We start from the raw sequence: 20,921 nt of genomic DNA, 5'->3' as shown, positions 1-20,921 counted from the left end.
TGCTACGTTCCTGCAGACGTGCATGTGCATGGTACTATGAACAGTCTTCCTGATCAGCTCATCAAAAAAGAACATCAAATAAAAGTCTTGGTACCCTAATTATCTGCTTGAAATAGGCCATGCATGTAGAATTGGACTTTGTCGGAATATTTAACTAGTTTAGTTCACATTTCCTTGTAGATGTTGGGGTGAAAAATAGATAGTGTTTGGTGAAATTTACTCTAGGTTATTCTGCGGTGTCCCTCAGTGTTCAGTTTAGGACTGAGTATGAGCCCTTCTAATCACAGAATCGTTGAGGTTGTAAGGGACCTTTAGCGATCATCTAGTTCAACCTCCCCCCCACCAATCCAATTGGTGAAGAAGGCATTTAGGAGTGGTAGTAATGATCTGGGATGACTTCAATAATTCACCTAGTTTGAACATCTGTCTCTTCATCAGCAAATTTGGGTGTTACTACATCTGTGAGCATGTAATACGTTTTAATGTCATCAAATTTGTGTAGGATTCAGTAAATTAATTTTATGAAATGAACAGGATAGGTTTAAATAGCATAAATGCCTGGCAGAAGATCTGAATTTGGTTGACGAGTGAAAGGAAGGTATCTTCACTCAACATTTTTGTTCTACTGATGAAAGTTAACAGGTCTGAGTAAGGGGAAGTGTATTTTTCATTGGAGAAAAACAAAGTTTAAAACTTGACTTTATTAAAATGTGGGAAATGAATCTGTGAACCTGAAGCATACTGCGGCTGGTGTAGTACAGAACCTCTCCACTCTACACTCCTGTTGATGTCCTTGACAACCCAGTTATGTCAAAAATAAACAAGATAAGCCAAGCAAAGGTCTGGCTGCTGAGAATGGATGGCGATCTAAGAGTGAACTGTGAATTCAAAATTTATTAGTTTTTTTTTTACATGGTAATTTGGCATTCACTAGAAAATTCCCTTGTCAGCCATGATCCTTGATGCTCTGAGAGCGAGGCGGGCCTTGGCTGTGGACTCCAATGCTGTGAGCGAGCTGCTCCGCTGTGGCTCAGCATGCGCCAGGCCAGAATCTTCCCCCCGGTACGTTTTTAATCATGTGAAGCAGTCGGCTCCAGTCGGAAAGCTGTCATTATGTGAAGGCTTCAGGGAAGGGTGGAGAAAAGAGAAGACCTGCTAAAAGCAACTCGGAGCTCGGGCAAGATTTGGAGGAGGGAGGCAGTCCCAGTAGGGGAGGTCTTGTGCTTGTCTCTGCAAGTAGGTCTGCGCAGGCCGCGGAGGCCCTTGCGCTACTGGATGTGAAGACCTTCCAGGCACACAAATTGCTGTCATTGAGAGGTGCAGTGCGAGGGTGCTGCTGTCTAGATTTTGAAGGCTACATTTGTGTTGGCTGCGTTCCTTGTTCGCAGAGGAGGAAGGGATAAAGACCTCAGGCTATCTCTGGGTGGTAGCTATTCCAGCTTGTAGACATGTAGCTGCCTGAGAACAACATGCTTTTGTTTTCTTTTTATTTTTTTTTCCTTCTGGTGGAAGTTTTATTCATTTATTGTGATTATTTTTAAGCACTTGGCAGAGATGTGAATGCAGTCTTTGCTTCTCCTGAAGGCTTATGGAATAGAATTGCATAACTTTGTACTTTTCCTAGGCAAAGCAGAATAAATTGGATGTAAGTAGTGTCCAGTTTCTGAAAGATTTCTTGGTCTCTTCCGACTCCTATTTATAGCCAGTGAAATGCAGTGACTACAAAATGACCCTTGCTGCCATGAATCGTCTTACTGAGTGAGAAAAGAGGAGGAGCTTGGGTGCAGATATGGTGGCAAAGGAAGAGTTGCAACTGCTGCCCTCCATGACCAACAGGTCTTTAATATAGCAGTACTATTTCAGCTCCTTTAAAGAGAGCTTGTCAACCTTCTGGAGAATCATTAATTCTTGTTTTCATGCTCTTAGCCTTTTCTTCCTGGATGTGAGAGAGCTGAAAACAAGTATTAATGAAAATTCCACTGAAAACAGATGTAATGAAATTCCACTGAGACAAGACCAACACTTGTTGCTAGATTGCTTATTGAGGTACAAAGTCTTTCTGAATAAGCTTGCAGTGTTTGGTGTGCGTAAGTGTCTCTTATTCAGGGAATTGTGCCAAAATCTGGTAAGGTTAGTTCAGAAGTTGAATCTTAACAACTCTTAAGCACAGGAGTTTCTTCTTTGTCTTTGGTCAGGAGAGCTGCTATATTTCTGTAGCTGAACCTAACCACCTACTTCTCTAACATGAGCATCACCATTACAGCCCTTGCCAGCTTCATGCATAAACAAGATGGCTGCAGCATTTGCCTTTCCTTCCCACTGATTTGGATTTAGCGACAACTGCTAAATGTGGGCATTTGTATAATGCTTATGCCTGGAGCAAAGGAGTTTTATGCTTTCTTTCTGTTAAACTGTGATCATTTCAGAGCAGCAAATTACTTTTGAATAACTATCTTAAGCTTTGATTAAGTAAACGAGGTGGTGTTTGAATTTGAACATACGAATTCCATTTACTGGGAGGCTCTTTCTTTGAGATGAGTGGACTCAGTAGGGTGCTTGACATTATTTTTGTTTTTCCCCTCAAAGAAACCTGAAATGTTGCTGGGCTGAGGCTGGTGAGCTCAGCCTGGGAGTAGAGAGCACCTACTGAGTTGTGGGTTGGTGTGGTGACTGGATTGCAGAAGATAAACTCTTGGGCCTTTTTCTTTTGCACTTGGTCTGTACGAGTCAAAAGAGTTTATATTTTCTAATAATGAAGGATGAAGACGTGTGTATATTTGATCTTGTATTACAGTAATAGTTTTGATATAAACATGTTTCGTTTGTTCCTGGACTTGAGCAATGTCTCTGTAGTGCAGAGGCTACTTATCGGAGAATTCTGTGGTCCTGCATGATTAGCCCTTGCTTTACATCCTTGCTGCGGTCGAGTTACAGAGCATGGTCATGATGGGCACTGGAAATTCTCTCTTTAAAATTCCCACTTTGTTCAGAAACTCTTAGCAGAACTGAACAGAAACTGAACTGCTTCTGCCTGTAATTCCCTGATTCTCTGGAAAATGCCCAGTATTTTGAAACTTTCCTGTCCTTGAATGAATCCTGCCGACATAATTGACAACTTCTAACAGCTTCTGTGGCAAGTGGCTACTAATTTTGAAGAAAATCCCACTGAAGAAACAGCTGAAGTAAAAGCGCCTCCCGCGTGGAGCCCCGTTACCCTTATTGCTCCGGCAGCCTGCGATAGCTGCTGTTTTTCCCTCTGCGGCCAGGCGGGTGCCAGGCTCGAGGAGCTGTAACAGGAGAAGAGCTTCCCGAGGAGGAGGCTGCGGTTCGCACAGCTGTTGGGAGCGTGCTGCTTCGCCCCAGTTTTGTCACCGTTCCCTTTTCCGTTTCTCGGATTACGGCCTGCCCCATCTGGCTTGGTGGGACTGCTTGGCCTGTTTTCCCTGTGCCCACACAATGGTGGCCATTGTTCCAACCCCTTCCTGCCCGCTCCGGAGCTGCTCATTAAAAGCTTCAGGGAAAGGGAGAGAGGGCCTGCCTAGGGCCTGGACTGAAGAATTACTAGGGATCAGTAAAATTCACTTTTTTTTCCCCCCCTTTTCTCTCTAGGATGCTGAATCAGCATCCCAGTGCTACAGGCTGCCCTTCCTTGTGCTCTCCAGTGCCACCGCTTGAGCGCAGTGAAAACCGTGGAAAACATGCCCTAGTAAGGGCAGGGTGATGCTGGATTACTGCGAGTATTTTTGTGCTCGCTCTCCCAGCTCAATAGGAAACCTTTAATAGGAGTTTTCCTAAATAGTGCTGCATGTGAAACGGGGAATTCTGCTCTGTTCTCCTAACAAACAGCCATTTCATAAGAGAGTTTTTTTCTTCCCGTCTTGGTATGTTCCAGAAGACTTTATACCTATCCTGGTCACTGATTGATGGGTCAGTGCTGAACTCCCTTTAATTTTGCAATAAACCAACAAGGAGGCTGAGACCACAAGTTTACAGAAAATGACTTATTTACACAACTGGATTTACAAGAATGACAAAACCAGATTTAGTAATTTCAGTGTGGTCTTAGGAAGGGCAAGAAGAGTGCTAGAAAAACTGTACTGTATAAATAACCAAACAAAAAATAGTTTGCTTATTCTTCTGCATAAAGCAGTCATATTTCAGTTCCAAGCTCTCCCCCAGGAGCTGCAGAAGCTTTTGGCATGTGTAGAAACTATTCCCAACAAATCTGTGTGCCAGGATTTAGGTACCTTAGTAAGTATTTTCTAAATGTGCTTCCATAAAATTGGCATCTGCTGAAATCAGATCAATTGAATGAGATTCTATTGGCATGACAAGGTATGAAGAGAATATAAAAAATGATGCTATTTTCTGCATAAATCTCAGAAGTTGCAACAACATGCCCAGAATGGGACCCCTTTGCGTTTGTGAATATCTTGTTTACGTGTATCAGCACCTGTAAAAATGAAATGGTTGGAAGGTTGGACATTATTTTAAGGTGCCTAAAATTAAATACTGGAACATATTGTTCCCAATATCTTCTGTTTCTTTCCAGGTTTTCTAAGAGTAATAAAAGGATGATTCTTGCTACTCTGATGCCTCTAATACAAAGCATTGTTTTACAGTTTAAGTGTTAGGACAGTAAGAATCTTCATAAGATTGGGAAATTTTATGCTTAGTCTGTTGTAAGGTATTTTAAGTACTAGACTTTTTTCCCAGCAATGGTTTTGAAATTTGAATCTGAGTAAGCTTTTATAGTTATTTGTAATTCAGTTGAATTTATAGACGGAGGAGTAAATTTTTACTCATTAAATAGTTAGGTCTACTAGTTACAGGTGAGTAGGCTGGAAGGTTAAAGTCAGGGCTTCACTGAACTCCATAGCGTGGAGCAAGGCGAGTTTCCAGCATTGCTGAGCTAGCTGCCCTTTCCATCTTTGTTTTTCAGCCGGAGAGGGAGTTTTCCATTGGTGCCCAGCCACTGGCTGCAGAAGCCCTACAGCCTGTGTTTACTGCAGGTAGAACAGAAAGCAGCATCAAAAGCTCCTTGTCTACACACAGTTGTATGTAGAGAGGGGTAATATTTTTCTGTGATTCTCAGCACCATAGTGATGCCTCTGGTAATGGATTTTTTTTTAATGAGTTGATGTTGGAAATAGCAGCTGCTGTTAAAATACTGCATATTTTAATATGATAACATTAAAATACCATGTAGCAAAATTCTCAGTGTTACCTGTTCTGCTGGAAAATAATAAACTCGTGGTTTGCTCATCTTAAACGGAAGCTACACTTGGCTCATACTGATGTCCTGTATCTGTCAAAAGTGATCACAGTAGAGACAACTCCTCCTTACCTGCTTAGTGTGTGAACTTGGCACGTCGCATGCTCTAGACAGGATAAATCTGATCTGCACTTTAATGGCAAATCTCCAAGGAAAAGTTGAGGAAGTGCTGTTGCTGATTCAGTGCAAGGCAATCTTTCTATTAAATTTGCTTGGACTTGTGACCTTTGCCTGTTTCCAGGCAGCATGTAGCAGTGAGAGGTATTTTCTTTCAAGGGTGGTATCTACCTGGGGAATACCCCAACCCACTTTATGACCCTGGTGATTTGTAAGCTGTGACTGTTAAGATCAGAACTAGCATCAGGTTCTGTGTTCACATGTCTGAAGCAAAGCGCGAGACTCCACTGCTTCTCTCCATGCACAGATGTGATTACTTGTCAGGAAGCCACACAGCTGTTTCACTCCGTATCTCCTTTGTCTACCTGCATATTGTTTCCCTGGCACCCTAGGCTTAACAATTCTCTCACACATCTATTTACAGCTCTTCTGAACATGCTGAACCTTTTCAAAGGGTAAAGGAATGAAGCTGAGTATGCCTTTTGGTTTGGAGAAAGAGACTTTAGGGAGAAGTTAATACATTTTGTAACTGTGACACTGAAATCCGTGGGATCAGCATTCAGGTCATCAAAATGTATGTGTGTTTTATGGGGGACTAAATAAAAATATAGGGCCTTTGTTGGGATGCTATTCTTCACCATCAAAATCATATTGTCCAAAGTTTTAGTCTTAAAAAATAGAAGAAATCTTAGCTATTTCCAGTAAAGGTACATGATTGGAGTTTTGAGCCTTTATTTGAAGATATATGTATTTTCTATATATGTATTTTCTAAAAATGTATGCTTTGGCTTCTTTTCTTTGGAGCAGCAATGGAGGAAGTGCTTTTTTCCCCTCTTTGTTAGCAACACCCAGCTTCAGTTTGATCCATGAGAGTACAGAGTATTGTCCACACTTTCAGACTGAGATTCAAACTGCCTTATGGTGGTGCCCAACAGAATGAGTGTTGACTGATGACAGGAGGAGTGCCCAGCTCTACCTGATGGAAGAATTCGGCTGTAACTGAGTCTGCAGAAGTGTCTGAGGGATTTTGACACCACATTTAGTTCTTAGCTAACCGCCTCTTGATTTCTACTTAAGGAAGGACTAAATCTCTTTGGCTCTGCAGGCTTGCAGAAATAAAGAATAATTTTAAGTTTATTCCAAAATAGGCACTCTGTACGTACATGTGGCCTCTTTTCAGGGGAAGAGTACTGATTGAAGATAGTATTTAAACATGTATTTAAGCAAGTGTTTAACTACCACTGAAGTCATGGAACTAAGGACACACTTAATTCCCTTCCTTAGAAAGAGCCAGAGGGGAGGATTTGCTGGGCAAGACTGTGCCTTTTTACAGTCACTTTTTAAACAGTATAACAAGGTGTCTAGGATATTGTTAATACTGAATGATTCCTGAAGGGCTCATCAGAAACTGAAATCTAAATTCAGAGCCATTGCTTAAGTTTAATGTCAAGGTTAAAGAACATTTACAGTCCTACAGCTAACAGTGCTGTGGAGTTCCTGGTTAAAGAAGAGGCCAAAATTGTGGAAGATAAAAACTTAACTGTCACGATCTTGTTATTCCTTTTTCTTTGCATTTTTTAAGCTTGTAGAATTAGTTTGTTTTGAATGGTGAGCAGTAGGAAGTACAGTGAGCTTAAGTCTTTTTTCTTTTTCAGAAAAAGATACTTAAATACGGTAGCTTTTCTTTAAAATATAGGGCATGAACAAAATACATGATGGCACAGTACACAGCTTACGTTGGCGCAGCTTTGGGATGACTGCATTGCTTACAGAGCTTTTGACACTTGTGAATAATGTGATCATTGCAGATTTGTGCCAATGAAAACGCCATACCCCACCGGAGGGGCTGTTTGTGTGCAAGTGTGTGTGTGCGTGCGCACGCTTCAGTTTTGCAAGTTTCTTTTGTTTCAGCACATTTTTAGTACCTGATGGACGGAGAGTTTCAGTGTTGTGGCCAGTTTGCTGTTGTATCTTATGCCTGCCTGCCAGAATAGCCTCTAAGGAAAAATGAGACAAACTGGCCAGCAGCTAGAAGCTGCTGAAAAGGAAAGAACTTGCTTCCCTTTTCTTAGCCCTCCTCATCCTTGCCCATTTCATTCACTTGCCTTGACCTAGTTCTGATATTAATCCTAGCACATCCTACCTAGCACAAGGTAAGACAGCTCAATCCAGTAAAATGGAAGATAACCTGGCAAGAAGGAGGGCGGGGGAAAAAAAAGTTGACTTTTTTTTTTTTTTCCCATTGCTGGTAAATGATTTTTCTTACCTTGCAGTTTGATGAACTAGAGAGCCAGCAGTGGCTTTTAAGGATAGTGGGTGCCAAGCCTTTCCCTGTGTGCTTCTGGGTGCATATAGGTACATCCAGTGGCTCTGGAGGAAGAAGCAGTAGCGTGTGATACGTATCCTCTGTATTTGCTGTCAGTAGTATTGCAAGTTGTACTTCAAGCACCTTAGCCTAGGTGTAAGGCTAACCAAGGTTGTTACCTGCCATGTCTGTGTTGGTTGTGGTGGTCATAAATGCCCAGTCCCAAAGGTACCAACCCTGTGATTAACCTGGACAAGCTGATGTTAAAACCAGCTGAAGTTTGCCTAGTGCTTGCAGTCTGTAACAGAAGAGCACCCTGGACATCGTTACGGGACTCTGAGGGACTTGAACTTGTATCGAGGAGATGAAGATTTGACTTAAGAGATTTTCAAATTAGTTGTGGTTGATGGTCCATAGAGCCATCAGAGACAACTCTGAACCCTAGTGGACCACCATGCAGTTTACAAACAGAGATGTGTAGGCTCACATGAGTGGGGAGAAAGAGCTGAGGCCTTGGTGAAGGCTGCAGACTCGAAACGGCATCACATTCTTGGTAGCTGATGCCATGCTGCCTCGAGAAGACCTAATGGCCCTGAAATGGCACAGCTGCGTTGTGCTTGCATGATCTGATAAAGCTATGTGGGATCTGCAATTAGAAAAACTAATTAGAAAGTAGGTCATATCGTGCAACTTAGTGTTAGAAAGCAAGAAGAAGCCATCGTCAGAGGGAGGGAGGAGCAGGGCATGAAAGAGGAGGGGATTCCGCTTCCTTCCAGCAGTGGTGAGTTGTAAATTTGTCTCACTAGTATCATGAAACAACAACCATGGAGTGACATATAAGATTCCCTTTTCTCTTCCTCTGCTGCATAAGATACAGCTGAAAACAGGCCATTAATTTCAAAGATAATATTTACGGGGTAGAGTCACTTCTCAGCACTTTGCTTCTTAAGGATCACTTTGTTTCTTGAAAAAAAAAAGAAACCTGAAACTCTTTTCAGTCTCTTTAAGTAGAGAGAATAGTAGTTGCATAAAGGGCAACTGCTTACAGAACCAAAGCCTTCTGAGGTAATTGTATTTATGCCTACTCTTATCCCTATGGAGTTAACAGTATTTGCTGTAATGTTTTTGATTATTAAGAAAAAAAGTATATATTCAAAGGTGCAGGAGACTGCTAATAGTTCATGCCATCAGAGGAGACATACATGTTTTCATAGCTCTTTTTGGTTCTACATTCTTGTTGTTCATCAGAATGTCATGATTCTGAAAAACACAGAAAAAGCCTCTTGTGTACAGATAGTGCCATGAAATTTTAATACGCCGTGCTGCAGATCAGTGGGGAAATACCAGCATGGCACTCTGTTGGAGCTAAAGGTCAGAAGAATATAAGCTGCATGGAAATAACTAGAACAGATTTCCGATGCGCCTGGAAAAGTATGAAATTTTCATTTTACTTAAAATTGGCTCCTTGTCTGATGAAGTAATGAGGAAATTACCAAAATATTATTCTCTTGCTGTGAAGAAAATGATGCTTTTTAAAGAGCATCAAATCGGTCATCTAAGAAAAAAGTTCTTTGAAAGGGTAGTTTTGTTGTAGGCAACTGCATATTTCTTTAGATTTCATCTTTCTAACAAGGTCCCTTTTCTGTGCTGTTTGCAATATTCCTTGTATTTACTGTGGGTATTTCAGAATTTTCTGTGTTCATAATTTGCTAGGAGTTGGAGTGGGTGCTTGCCTGTGTAACAGTCCCCATGTGAACTGCCCCCTACCTCCTGGTAGCTGTAAAAAATAATTTCCTCATCCCTTCTCCCTGTCTCTTTGCAGGTTATCTTGACAAATCAAATTACCACACGGCTAAACAACGGCCTCACGATCCAGGCAGACCTGGTGTCTCCAGCTGATGATTTGTCCCTGTGTGACGGTAAGAGATCCCTTCTGGCAGAGCTGAAACTCTATTCTGACACAAATGCACATTGTAACTTGTGGTCTCCTGTTGATGTACGGGGGCCTGCAAGAGTGGGGTTATCAAGCCGAACATAAAACATAGAGAACAAAGCGATTTATCAATTTATTCGAAAATTAATAGAGAGAGAGATGAAGTGCATTATATGAAAGGCACTGAGGGCTAAGGGCTGGGAATGAATTTTCAAGCCAAGTTTAGTGGTGTAATATGTCCCTCAACATTGTTCATTCATTCACATACATTGGGACCGTATTTTTTATCCATCTCCTGGACCTACTGCTAGAGTTATTAGATAAGCGACCTGATCTGATAATTATCAGTAAGGTCACAGAGAAGAAACTGGCTACAAATGAAACAGAGCAAACGTTCGCTCCTGTCCCTTGTAGTATGCCACTCAGTTGGCACATACAGTGCCTCAAACTGAAGCTTTCAATACTGCGTGAATGTAACAGGAGCTGCTGTGTGATGCTGTGCCCTACATTACATCTTCAGGCTTCTTTCTCTGTTTCTATACTTGTCTCAGAGCAATGAACTTTGTATAGAATTAGAGACAACCATTACATGTTTTGGCAGGAAAATGAGGATTAACATTGCCAAGAAAAAAGGTTAATTCTGAATCAAGTTTTGCACTGTAATATAGTAATTTCAGCTATCCCAAATGCAAAGAACAGAGTACCCTCAGTCAGGTGTAGATACAGAGAAACTTGTTATATAGAGTTCAACTCCTGTGTAGGCCCAAAGAAGCACAAGGATCTGAAGTAGTAACGTGTGCCAGAACAAAACCTGTACAAAATGGATGCCTTTGTTTAGCTTCAGAACAAGAACAGCACAAACAAATTCTTGCCTAATCTAACACATAACCTCAGAAATTTCCCTGAAAAGCACAATCAGAAACAAGAATGAAAGCCACCGTAACGTTCTGTTTCTTTCTAATAACATGTACAATCTGCAAATACCATTTTTGTGTCTGGCCAATAAAAGATTATCCTCAAGGTGCCCTGCCAGTGCAAAGTTGTTCACCTCTGACAAAAAGAGGACTTTCACGCCCATTCAACATTTGATTTCCTTGTTTATGTTGCTATCAAAAAATAGACATATAGCCACTGTTTTTCTACATGAGGATTATTGACCTCTCATGAGAAAATTCCCCCTAATTGATTTCATATTAGGTATTCAGTCTGAATGTAGTAATCTTTTCAGTTTGGGGTGCCTTTAAGAGTCCTTCATGAAACAGTCTTCGAGTGTTATTGTGATACTCAACATATATACTCCTATTTTGCAAACGTGGAGTTTTTATGTATGTTCTGGAGTCGGGAATAGAAGACAAATTCATGGCTGGGTTCTTACCTCGCTCTTCCTTTTCACTCGTCACCAACTTAAGTTGAATTTGAACCAGTGACCTGAATGTGAAAGGACCCATAACACATTATTAGTTCTATAAGCAACTGAGATCTCTTAGTTTGTATATGTCTAAGATGTTATTTTAATCATATGTGAAATCATAGTCTTGTCACTGTAAATGGTGCGCTAAAAAGTTAATCTTTTCTTGGGCAGAGACAGAAATGATATTCGCAGACTGGACGTGTTATTAGAAAGAAGCAGAACGTTACGGTGGCTTTCATTCTTGTTTCTGATTGTGCTTTTCAGGGAGATTTCTGAGGTTATGTGTTAGATTAGGCCAGAAACCAAGGAAGCTGTTCATTTGGTGTGTGTCAGTGAGTTCATCTTATGAACGAGGTGAATGGACATTGTCAAGCTGTTTCAGGCTTGAATTTTGCAAAATTATAGTGTAGTACACAACAGCTTGCATCCTATAAACATGTTCTCTTTTATTTTGAAAATATAAAAGGCTTCAGAAAAGCAACACTGACACCCCACTGCCAATGCAGTGATAGAAGAACTGCTAATTTGTGCTTTTTGTAACAAAAGTTACACTAAATTCCCAGATCTGTGCAGATTTTTGCTTCAAGACAGAAAAATATCAATGTATAGTTTGCTGCAAATAAAGCATTAACAGTTTCTGTTGCTATGGGTTGAGGTCCTTGCTTTAACTTCTTGCTAGTACTGTCCTCGGAAAGAGTTGATTAAGACTGTTGTTTTTTGCAAGTCTAAAACTCACAGACACACTTCCTCACATGGAACTGGACTCAGTTCGATTTTTACCTGCTCTGTTGATTTGCACCAGCTATACAAGAGTTTGTACTGGGTCTTGATGGAGAGCTCCTCTAGTTATAAATATCAATGAGCCAGTTCTTGCACCAGATATGCAAAGCAGACTGGATAAAACTAGTCCTCTATATTAGCTAGCTTAAAATGCCATTTGTACAGGAAATCCATCTATGATGTGAGATCGTTATAAGAGACTGTGCTATTCCTACATAGCCTTCTTGCAAGCCATGTCATCAGAGAGGACAGATTGAAGCATGATGCAAGTGCCACAGTTTCACTTCGCACTCATGCTTGTTGCACAAGAACTTCTCTGTAAAACTTCTCCTACTCCTCCATCTGTAATAATTAAACAATTTTAAACTACTTAGATTAAGCAAAAAGTAGAAATAGAGTGGAAGCCTCTGCAAAAAAGTATTTTGTGTGATTGTTAATTGATGTTTTTAAGTGTTATCGATGGTTGTAGCTATTATTTTTGTTGTATTTGCAAAGTTCACCTTTGGGTTGTGCCTAATGGAAAGGATCTAGAAGTGAATTCTAAGGTGGCGTGGCTGAGTGTTAGCTGGAAGGTGAAACATGTTTCGTTAGTGTTAGTCTTGGAAACTGCATGTTAATCAAAATTAAGCAAATTGTGTTATGATGCAAAGAGTTGGGACAGCATGATCGACTTGAGATCCCTTTTAGTTCACCAGCATCTATCATATTAATGTATCTCCCAGCTGCAAGCTCAAACTTGCTCTTGTGGACATCAAAGACAAACCCAATCTTTCTTGGGAAAAGGTCAGGAGCGTGATGGTATGAACAAGACCGGAATCTTCCTCCCAGCATGTGCGAAGTATGAGACAAGGAAAGAAATTGTCTCAGGTTTCTTCAGTCTGAGCTAACACTTTCAGATATTTGTTTGGAGAAGTCAGAATTATTTTGTTTAATGTTGTCTGTAAACCTCTGCCAGCTCCGGGGAGTGCGGCATTCAATCTTCTGCCATTTGTGTTTGTCAAGCTTTGCCATAGCATTGTATATTTTTAATGCATGTTGTGAGCAATGAGCTTGGTCTGACCTTTTCATCTTTGTTGCTGTGATCTTAAGGTCTTTTAAGCTGCTGAGCCAAACTAGGCTTTTGTGCTGTGGAAACTGAAGAAAACTAAGCTTCCCTAATGTCTCCCACAATCAAATGTTTCTGCTTTTAGTCTAGAGGCTTTAGTCTATGGAATAAAGTGGAATGTTTGGAGCTGGGATCCTTGGCATCTATTTTTTGCTTTGACTTTGGTTTTCTGTCAGACTGTGATCAAGTCACTTTACTCTTCCAGCCTGTCTCCGTTTCCCTGTTTTTAATGTGAGGATTTGTTTGTTCTTCACAACTACTGTTTTATATTTGAAGAGGTTCCTATGGGGAGAATAATGTCTTGACCTGCTGTTGGCCCCAGAGTAAAGTCGTTCTGTAGATAATTCCCTTTCCCCACTCAAATTCTTCCTCCCCCAGTCCTGGTGCTGTGTTCAGAGAAACGACTGAAGGGAATTAATAAAAACAGTCAGGGACCCTGAAAAATTAGGAATTGTTCGTTGTTTTGATTGATTGATTTATATGCCCATGTTTAATGTTGGCCCTGCAGATGACTTAAAAATCAAAAAGAATATTCTCTAAGAATACATACCTGAATGTATGTAGATCTAAATATATCTGTTTTGCAGGAACTGTGAACTTATGAACAGAACAGCCATTAAGCAAGTTTCTAAAACACCTCCTACTTGCAGTTTTAGAGTCACTACAAAGTAATGCTTGTCCTGATAAAGTACTCCAGCATGTTAAGAATTTAAATGTATAAGAAAGAATCATAACATTTTGACAGGCTCTAGGCCTTTGGTATTTTAGCTGCATGCTCTGTGAAACCTTTTACTGGCTAGCTTGCACAGTTTTTCGTGATAGAAAAGGTAGTTTGTCCAGGATCAGGGGAACACTAATGTTATTTGATTATAGTAGTTTTTTAAATGGTACAATTAATAAAATAATATCCTATTTTTTAACAGGAATCTGATTTTCTGTGACCCAAATATTTGGAAATAGTAAATGGAAATTATTTTATCATCATCATATGGAAACGAGTAGGACTATTTATAAAACTAGGATCATCTCCTCCATTTGGTGTAGCATAAAAAAGGTCATTGCACTGTGTCCCCTTGCGAGACCTGCTAAGAGCTAGTGAATTTTAATTGTGGGCAAAGGGAATGTGTACAAATAACGCTTTTGCCAAATTATTTGGGAGATGAGTTCCAACAACTAAGCTGTGCATACAGAAGAGTAAATTACTGAACTGTAATGGAGGTGCATGTGTGAAGAGTGAAAATTCAAGCAGTTGCCTGAAAAGGTAATGGAGTTGTATGTTTGTATTAGAGATTAACTTGGTAGTGAAATGTTCAAATATATCTTTTGCTCTTGCCTCTTGTGATGATATGAGGGATCGCTGTGAGACTCCTCTAATTTTCCTCTGCAGTGTGAATCGCTACTTCCCACCTCATGGACCACTCAGGTCCAAGCCCAGTAGGCCTCTGATGCTGGGGTAGCAGAGCTCCGTGTGTCCATGAGTCACGAGGGTTATACCTCCACGCTGAGCCCCTGGAATATACGCCTTTTGTGTAGGAGGAGTTGGCAGAGTTGCTCAGCTCATTACCTTAGCTTCAGCTGTCGTGACTTGTATGGAGCATCTCGAGGAGCTTCTTTCTAGTCTTTTTTTTTTGTGCTGCTGGACATGCTGTCTCAACAATCTTTGAGACTCCATGATCACCATGCACGCTGTGATCCCCTATGCCAGTCATCTGAGAGGTGCTGTGGGAAGCCTCTTGTTTCTTCAGTCTCTTCTCTGTCTTTCTGAGTTATTTCTCCAGCTTCACCCCCTTCATGGGAAAGATTCAGAGCCCACATAACACTTCAAAGTGAGGAAAGAAGCTAATCTTCCTCAACCCTGTAGGAATCAGGATAATATGTAGCACATACACTTCAAGGCAGGTAACTAGTAGACGCTGAAAACAGAAGAGACCTTGATAAATCTCTTGAATTTATGTTGGAGAGAAAAATGAGTCTGCTAAAAGTAACAAGATTACTTGCTGTGCTTGGGCCGTGCTTGTGTAACTCCGTGCTCCTAGCAATGGTGCAGTCTACAACTGAATGTTTAAGTTGCTGATGAGAATGCAGCAAGGAAGTGCACCATCATGAGAGGGCCTGGGGCAGATGATATAACCATTAGGGAAAACGATATTGTGGTTGTGTCAACCAGATGCAGGGCTGCGGTGGTGTATGGAGCTGTTAGATTTCATGATAATAGAGGTCGTGTCATCCTGTACTAATTTTGATGCTATATTTCAACAAGTGGGAAGTAGTGACATAAAACATTCAGCCAAATTTTAACGGCTTTTTAATCAAAAGATGGATCTCAGTGTAGCAGTTTTATAGAAACTGTACATGTATACAGTAGTTTCAAGCTGAATGACATATGCTTGATCGTTTGATCTAGACTATGGAAGGGTACAAAACTGTCAGCAGGAGCACTCTATGGCCTCTGTATATCAGTTTAAGAGAATCTCCGTTCCTCATTTCCTAACTGCTATGTTGATAGAATACCAAGTTTTAGTGCTTTGTTGTGGTTTCTTTTTGAAGATGTGACATGACTTATAATCATTAATCAACAATTTGTAATCCAAAAGCCCTTCAGGTACATGTGCTAGGAATCACTCATCTATATAATCAGGCATGATAACAGGAATGCTTGCAGTCATAGCTGGGTGCTCAGGAGTTACCACCTTCCTGCTGCTAAATAACTTAACCTCTGCTGAGACAGTGTGAGACTCAGTACGTGTGTTGCCCTTCCCAGTACAAAATAAAATGGGTTTGCATAGATCACCGCTGCCCACACTAATTTATTCCTCTTTTTCTTTGTACTGCGATAAATTGAGAGCGTGCAAGGGTCAGTCGCCGTGTTTCCGTGGATGGGCATAGCTGTAGAGCACTGTAACAAGATTGCATTTGGTCATCTCTTCATACCCTAAAAATGTTTTAAAATAAAATAAACTAACTCATATTTCACTGTGGCTGAATATAGAAACTGTGTTCTAATATAGATTGGAATTTAGCCTTTTGTTTATGCCATAAAAGTACCATTAAGTGACCTAGTTATTTAATGGCAGTAATTCTTTTCCTGCCCACCCTCCATCCTGTGCAGAATAAAAACGATTTAACTACATTTTAACTGTAGTCCTGCAGATCAATGGCTTACATCAGAAACACAAGACACGATCTGGCTCGAGTTACATGGTGCAGCTCTATTCTGTACTCCAGTTGTTGCTAGATATGCTCTATACTAACTTGATCTTTCAGATTACATTGTGAAAATGAATTCAAGGGTCAGATACAGCATTTGTCCCTGGGCACCATAACCAGGCAAATTCTGTTTGATGCTGTTCTTAACATACTGGCTTTTCCTTAAATCAAGGACAAACAGAGGCTGAGAAAAAAATAAAATGAAATCCTCATTACTCAGCCACATTCAGTCTCACGTCTTGTGAAGTTTTATAATACCAGCTGGGGACCTCTCTTGTGGTGGGACTCGGAGGGGTTGGAATGATTCAGGTGGATGGGACCACATCATCATGGAGGAACTCTGGTTTGCAGCATTGTGTGAAACCCAGGGCTCCAGTTCGTAGCTTGAACCATTTAAGAGTGGCCCTAGATGGAGGTGTTACACAGAAGGAGAGGCCCGGAAAAGAGAGTGGAGAATGATTTCTGAGTCTGATGCAGAAGTTTTAGTTTCAGTTCCAGCTGGATTTCCTCTGGATTTACGGCAGGATGTTTGAAAAAGTGGCTCCTTGTTAATCTCAGGCAGCCTCTGTGATTGATGACTCCCCTTAATCGTAAAAAGAGCATAGTGTGTTTCTGCTTAATTTGTGTGTATATCCTGCTTTATTATTGTAATAATGATTTATTGTCTTAAATGATGCAAGTTTTATAATCCATTAGCTTTTTTGAAGGTTGAAGCTGGGTGCTCTTGCATGTGAATGAACTTCTTCCCACTGACAGTCTGCTCCTAAATGGTTAGATTCAAACCCAAACATAACATGATAATAAAAACACAGTGTGTGGCATATGGTATCTTAAGTTAGTGAAAAAGGCAAGCTTGAGTTTGAGCAGATTTTGTATTGCCTGGGCGAAATTAATGTGGTTTGGATTCTGCTTGTCTTCTCATAAATAGCAATATACAATAAATAAATAAAGGAGTGCTCAGAGAAGGACAACATGAGTGGTCATAATGCTCTACAGAAAGGTGGGTGAAGGAAAGGAGAAATGCCCAGAGCTTCCCTAGAGGAAGGTCTTGTTTGTACTAATTTCTCCTCTCCTCAAATTTCCTACTGCAGCACTAGTCTCACAGGCAAGCTGTAGTCTACAAAAGACTCCTGCAAGAGCTGGTACTTAAGCAGGTAAGCATCATCTCTTCAAAGGAAGGATAGAAGAGCCTCAAGTATGGCTATCCCACTATTAATATTGCAGAACTTTGTTAGGAAAAAGCCCCAAGCAGACACTAAGCAGCCATGATTCCCTGGGAGTAATCTGAGCTGTTTTGATACCTGGCAGGGGAGCTGTTGTTGCAGCCTCACGCGCGGGTATGTAATGGAATAGTATGAGCTCATGTAAGCCCAACAGCACGAAGAAGTTCCAGAGCGTGAAATCTCCAGCCAGCTGTTCCCAAATCGTTCCTGCTGGTGCCTGTTTCCGCTGGTGGACACTCCGCAGCCGAGCGCGGCATCCCGAACACCAGCACAAACAATCGAGCCCCTGTCGGGCCCGCGACCCTGCCCGAGGTTGTGACCCCGGGCTTGGGGGCCGCCGGGTTAGCCTGTCAGATAGCCCTGCGCGGGAAGTGCTGATCTGCCCCATCCCGGCCAGCGCCACCACAACAAATGCCTTTATATCCTAGGGTAATTTGTAGGCCCCTGCCGCCACTGCTTGGAAAGTGGAGCCTATTAGATCTGACATGTCGCTTTGGTGCATCAGGGACATCTCGGGGAGCAAAAGGTCATGGTCCTCCCACGCTGCTTCAGCCTTTCTTCACGGAGTCGCCTCTTTGTCTGTCCACGCCGCCCGTTGGCTGCCATCGACGCGGTGCCCGTGCGGCGCCGCCACCGTGCTGAGGGCACCCCCGCTGCCACCGGCACCTCTGCCCTCTGCTTCGCGGCCTCTCCTAAGCCCCCCTTCCCAAAACCGCTCGCCCTGAACGCTCCTTGCCTCCATTCAGGGATGGAGGACCATGGCTTGCTCTGCTCGAGCGATTGAAAGTTCTGTTTGAAGCAGTTAGAATCATATAGGGCAGTGTTTGTGGAGGTGGGCTAGATCTGTTCCTCAGTTTTATAAAGTTGTAATTCTGTACATATAGATGTGAACACGACGTTAACAGATATGCAGTGCTGATGGAGAAGTAAATACAAAGGGGCATCGTGGCTGTTGCTGCAGTCGGTGAAACTATAGTCTTTGAAGCCAGATAGAACCGTGCAAGTGGCCTTTATCATGTAAAATGCAACGTTGTAATGTCATAATTAAACATGTTTTTTGTGCTTTGTCTTACAGCAATGTTAAATTGAATTTGGAAATCAAAATATCCAAAACAGAAGCAGTTTTCAAAATCTGTTTTTGAAAAGTGCTTGCTACTAGCAAGATATTTAAATATCAAATAATAACATATTTTAATGGCTAACTTGATAGTCTAAGGCCAGTGAGTTCGTAGTTTACAGTCATGACTGGTGAACGTAGGACTGTAGCATCACGGTGCAAATCTGGCAACGGGAGGAGCCTAACTGAAGAGGATCATTCATTTTACTTTTTTTTTTTTTTTTTTTTTTTTTTTTTTTGTGAATGCATCCTGGAAAATGTCAATAAAGGCAGGAAGGAGATATAGCGCAGAAAAAAAGTGACAATTACTTATTGTTTGGATAAAATGCATTAAAATTAACTTGCAAACAAATGTGATTTTAAGAGCCCTTTATTAGAGTCCTTTGCTTAGAGACGTTGCTGGATTTGTATTTTTCAGGAAAAAAAGGAAACAAGTTTTGGTGGGTGTAATCCCTCATGCTGCCCAAGGAAATGATCCGAAAGTCTTATAGGGTGGTTACTGCACTCACTCCTCCTGAGTGATTTTTTTTTAATCTTTTATATGTCATAAAATGGAGCACAGAGTCACCGGCATCTATCCAGGTTGGATAATGTGCACAATAGAGCCATATCCCAATCATAGCATCTCTCAGGTAATCAGGTTAACATCTCTCAAACTCAATTTATCCTTTTGATACTATGTCTTTTGCATGCCGTATTTCGCATATCACATTCTGTTGCAGCTTTGTGGCCTTTTAGTAATTTCCCTGAAATCTATATGTAGTATGTCTGCCCTTTTTGGAGCAGTTCTTGGGACATGCATCAATTAAATTTTTTTCTGGCGCTCTCCTAATGGCATAGTTTCCCTGGAGTCAAAAAGTGCTCCAAAAGCTGAGATCATTTGTTTAATTTAAAAGCAAAAGGTTATGGAACAACAATTTCAAGCTTCCACAGCCAAGCCCCTGTAGCTTTGAAGAAAAAAATAATAAATTTAATGTTGTGAATGCAAAATAAATTCTTGTGTTCCTGTTAAAATAATATTTGATTTCAATTTTTTTGCTTTGTTAATTATCTTTTAATTTCTTTTTTACATACTAGGTTTCCAACTTTTTACCAGATCTTTTGGTTACTGGTTTTGCTTAGCAGATTGATTTTGTGAGCTGGGTCTGAAGAACTGCAAATGCTGCAGGGTGGTTCTTGATTAAAGTTCTTGATAATCACTATGAATTCAGAATTATATTTTAAATGGTTGAAGGTTCTGTCTGTAGGATACTCTGGAAGTATATACTGGGAACATATATAAAGGAGCTTGCTGTTTTCTCAAGTACAGGGGGAATAGAGATAGGTAAGTTTCCATGCTCTACAAGATCTCTCCAGTTAGACTTGTTCAGTAACTAAGTTATCCTTTAGACTGAGTCTACGTTAGTGTTTTCATTCAGATCAGTAATGTGGTTTTGGAGAAAATCCTCAGTTGTCTTCACTTACAGATTGCTTGTTCATTGCATTATATAGAGTGTTTTCAGTGTGTACCACTAGCAGTCTTTTATATGAAGGTAAACAGAAGCTCCTCTCAGCTCTAGTCGTGGTGGGGATGTTATTGCCAGGGAACCAGACCGATTCTGCTCTGAAGCAGAACAGCACGCGCACGTACAGTGCAGCACAGGGGGGTGTTCCCACCAACTGCCTTGGGCTGCTGATCCTTCCTGTTGTGCCACATACTCGCTCATGCAGGCTTGCTTATTAAACAAACGTGAAACACTTTTCCAAGGGCAGTGGTGTGTACGATAAGTAAGGCACTGCAGACCACTTTGAGAGATGGGAAGGAAGGATTCGCAGTAAGCTGAAACATGCACTGCCTGCCTGGGAGCTTGCAGCTACCAAGCTCAGGTAGTGCTTGAAGAGGTGAAATGACGAGATGAATCCTAAGCTGCCGTGTCTTTCGCTTTACTATTGCTTATGTTATTAAATATGACATTGTGCCTGCCCTTGGCCTATAGTCACATCTCTCAGCTGCAGTGAACACGTGCCCTGAGTATTGAATTTTCGGGCCCAATCCTCAACATCTATTGCTGAATGATCTTTCAGAAAGCCCACCCAGTTTCCTTTTATCTCTCTGTTCCCTCTGGCTTCTAAACTTTAAACTGATAAGGTAGATGTTTTGTTTTATGAGCTGAAACAGTGGCTGTCATGTTTAAGAGTTAATTAACATTTTTAATTTGCTGTTAGAAAACTGCTACCTGTTGAAAGATAAATGACTAAAAAGACAGGTCTGCAAAATTTTTGATCTAAATTAGAAGTCAGTAAACCTGCTCCTGTTAGAGATCAGTGAGAATGAAAACAAGGGGAAATTTAGGATAAAAGTCAGTGCTTTCAAACTATGCAGGGCCCTTCAGTGGCCTGATCTGAATCTCAGGAGGAAGAGGTCTCAGTGGATTCAGGACCTCATGATCTTCAGAGTCCCTAGTTTGC

The 20,921-nt window shown here is 41.1% G+C and overlaps 1 protein-coding gene across 1 annotated transcript in view; it reads left to right on the top strand.

Moving 5' to 3' along the window:
* The window catches only part of RAD51B (RAD51 paralog B), a 347,210-nt gene that overhangs the window by 133,510 nt on the left and 192,779 nt on the right, over positions 1-20,921 (top strand). The window contains exon 7 of the mRNA XM_088536559.1: positions 9,520-9,616. Within this exon, the coding sequence (XP_088392685.1) occupies positions 9,520-9,616 (97 nt within the window). The remainder of the gene's footprint in view (positions 1-9,519; positions 9,617-20,921) is intronic.

Source organism: Tinamus guttatus, unplaced genomic scaffold (genome assembly GCF_059628265.1).
Source record: "Tinamus guttatus ecotype Peru unplaced genomic scaffold, ASM5962826v1 Tinamus_guttatus_pri_ptg000676l, whole genome shotgun sequence".
In the NCBI taxonomy this organism is placed as follows: Eukaryota; Metazoa; Chordata; class Aves; order Tinamiformes; family Tinamidae; genus Tinamus; species Tinamus guttatus.
This window is presented reverse-complemented; position numbering and strand designations above follow the sequence as displayed.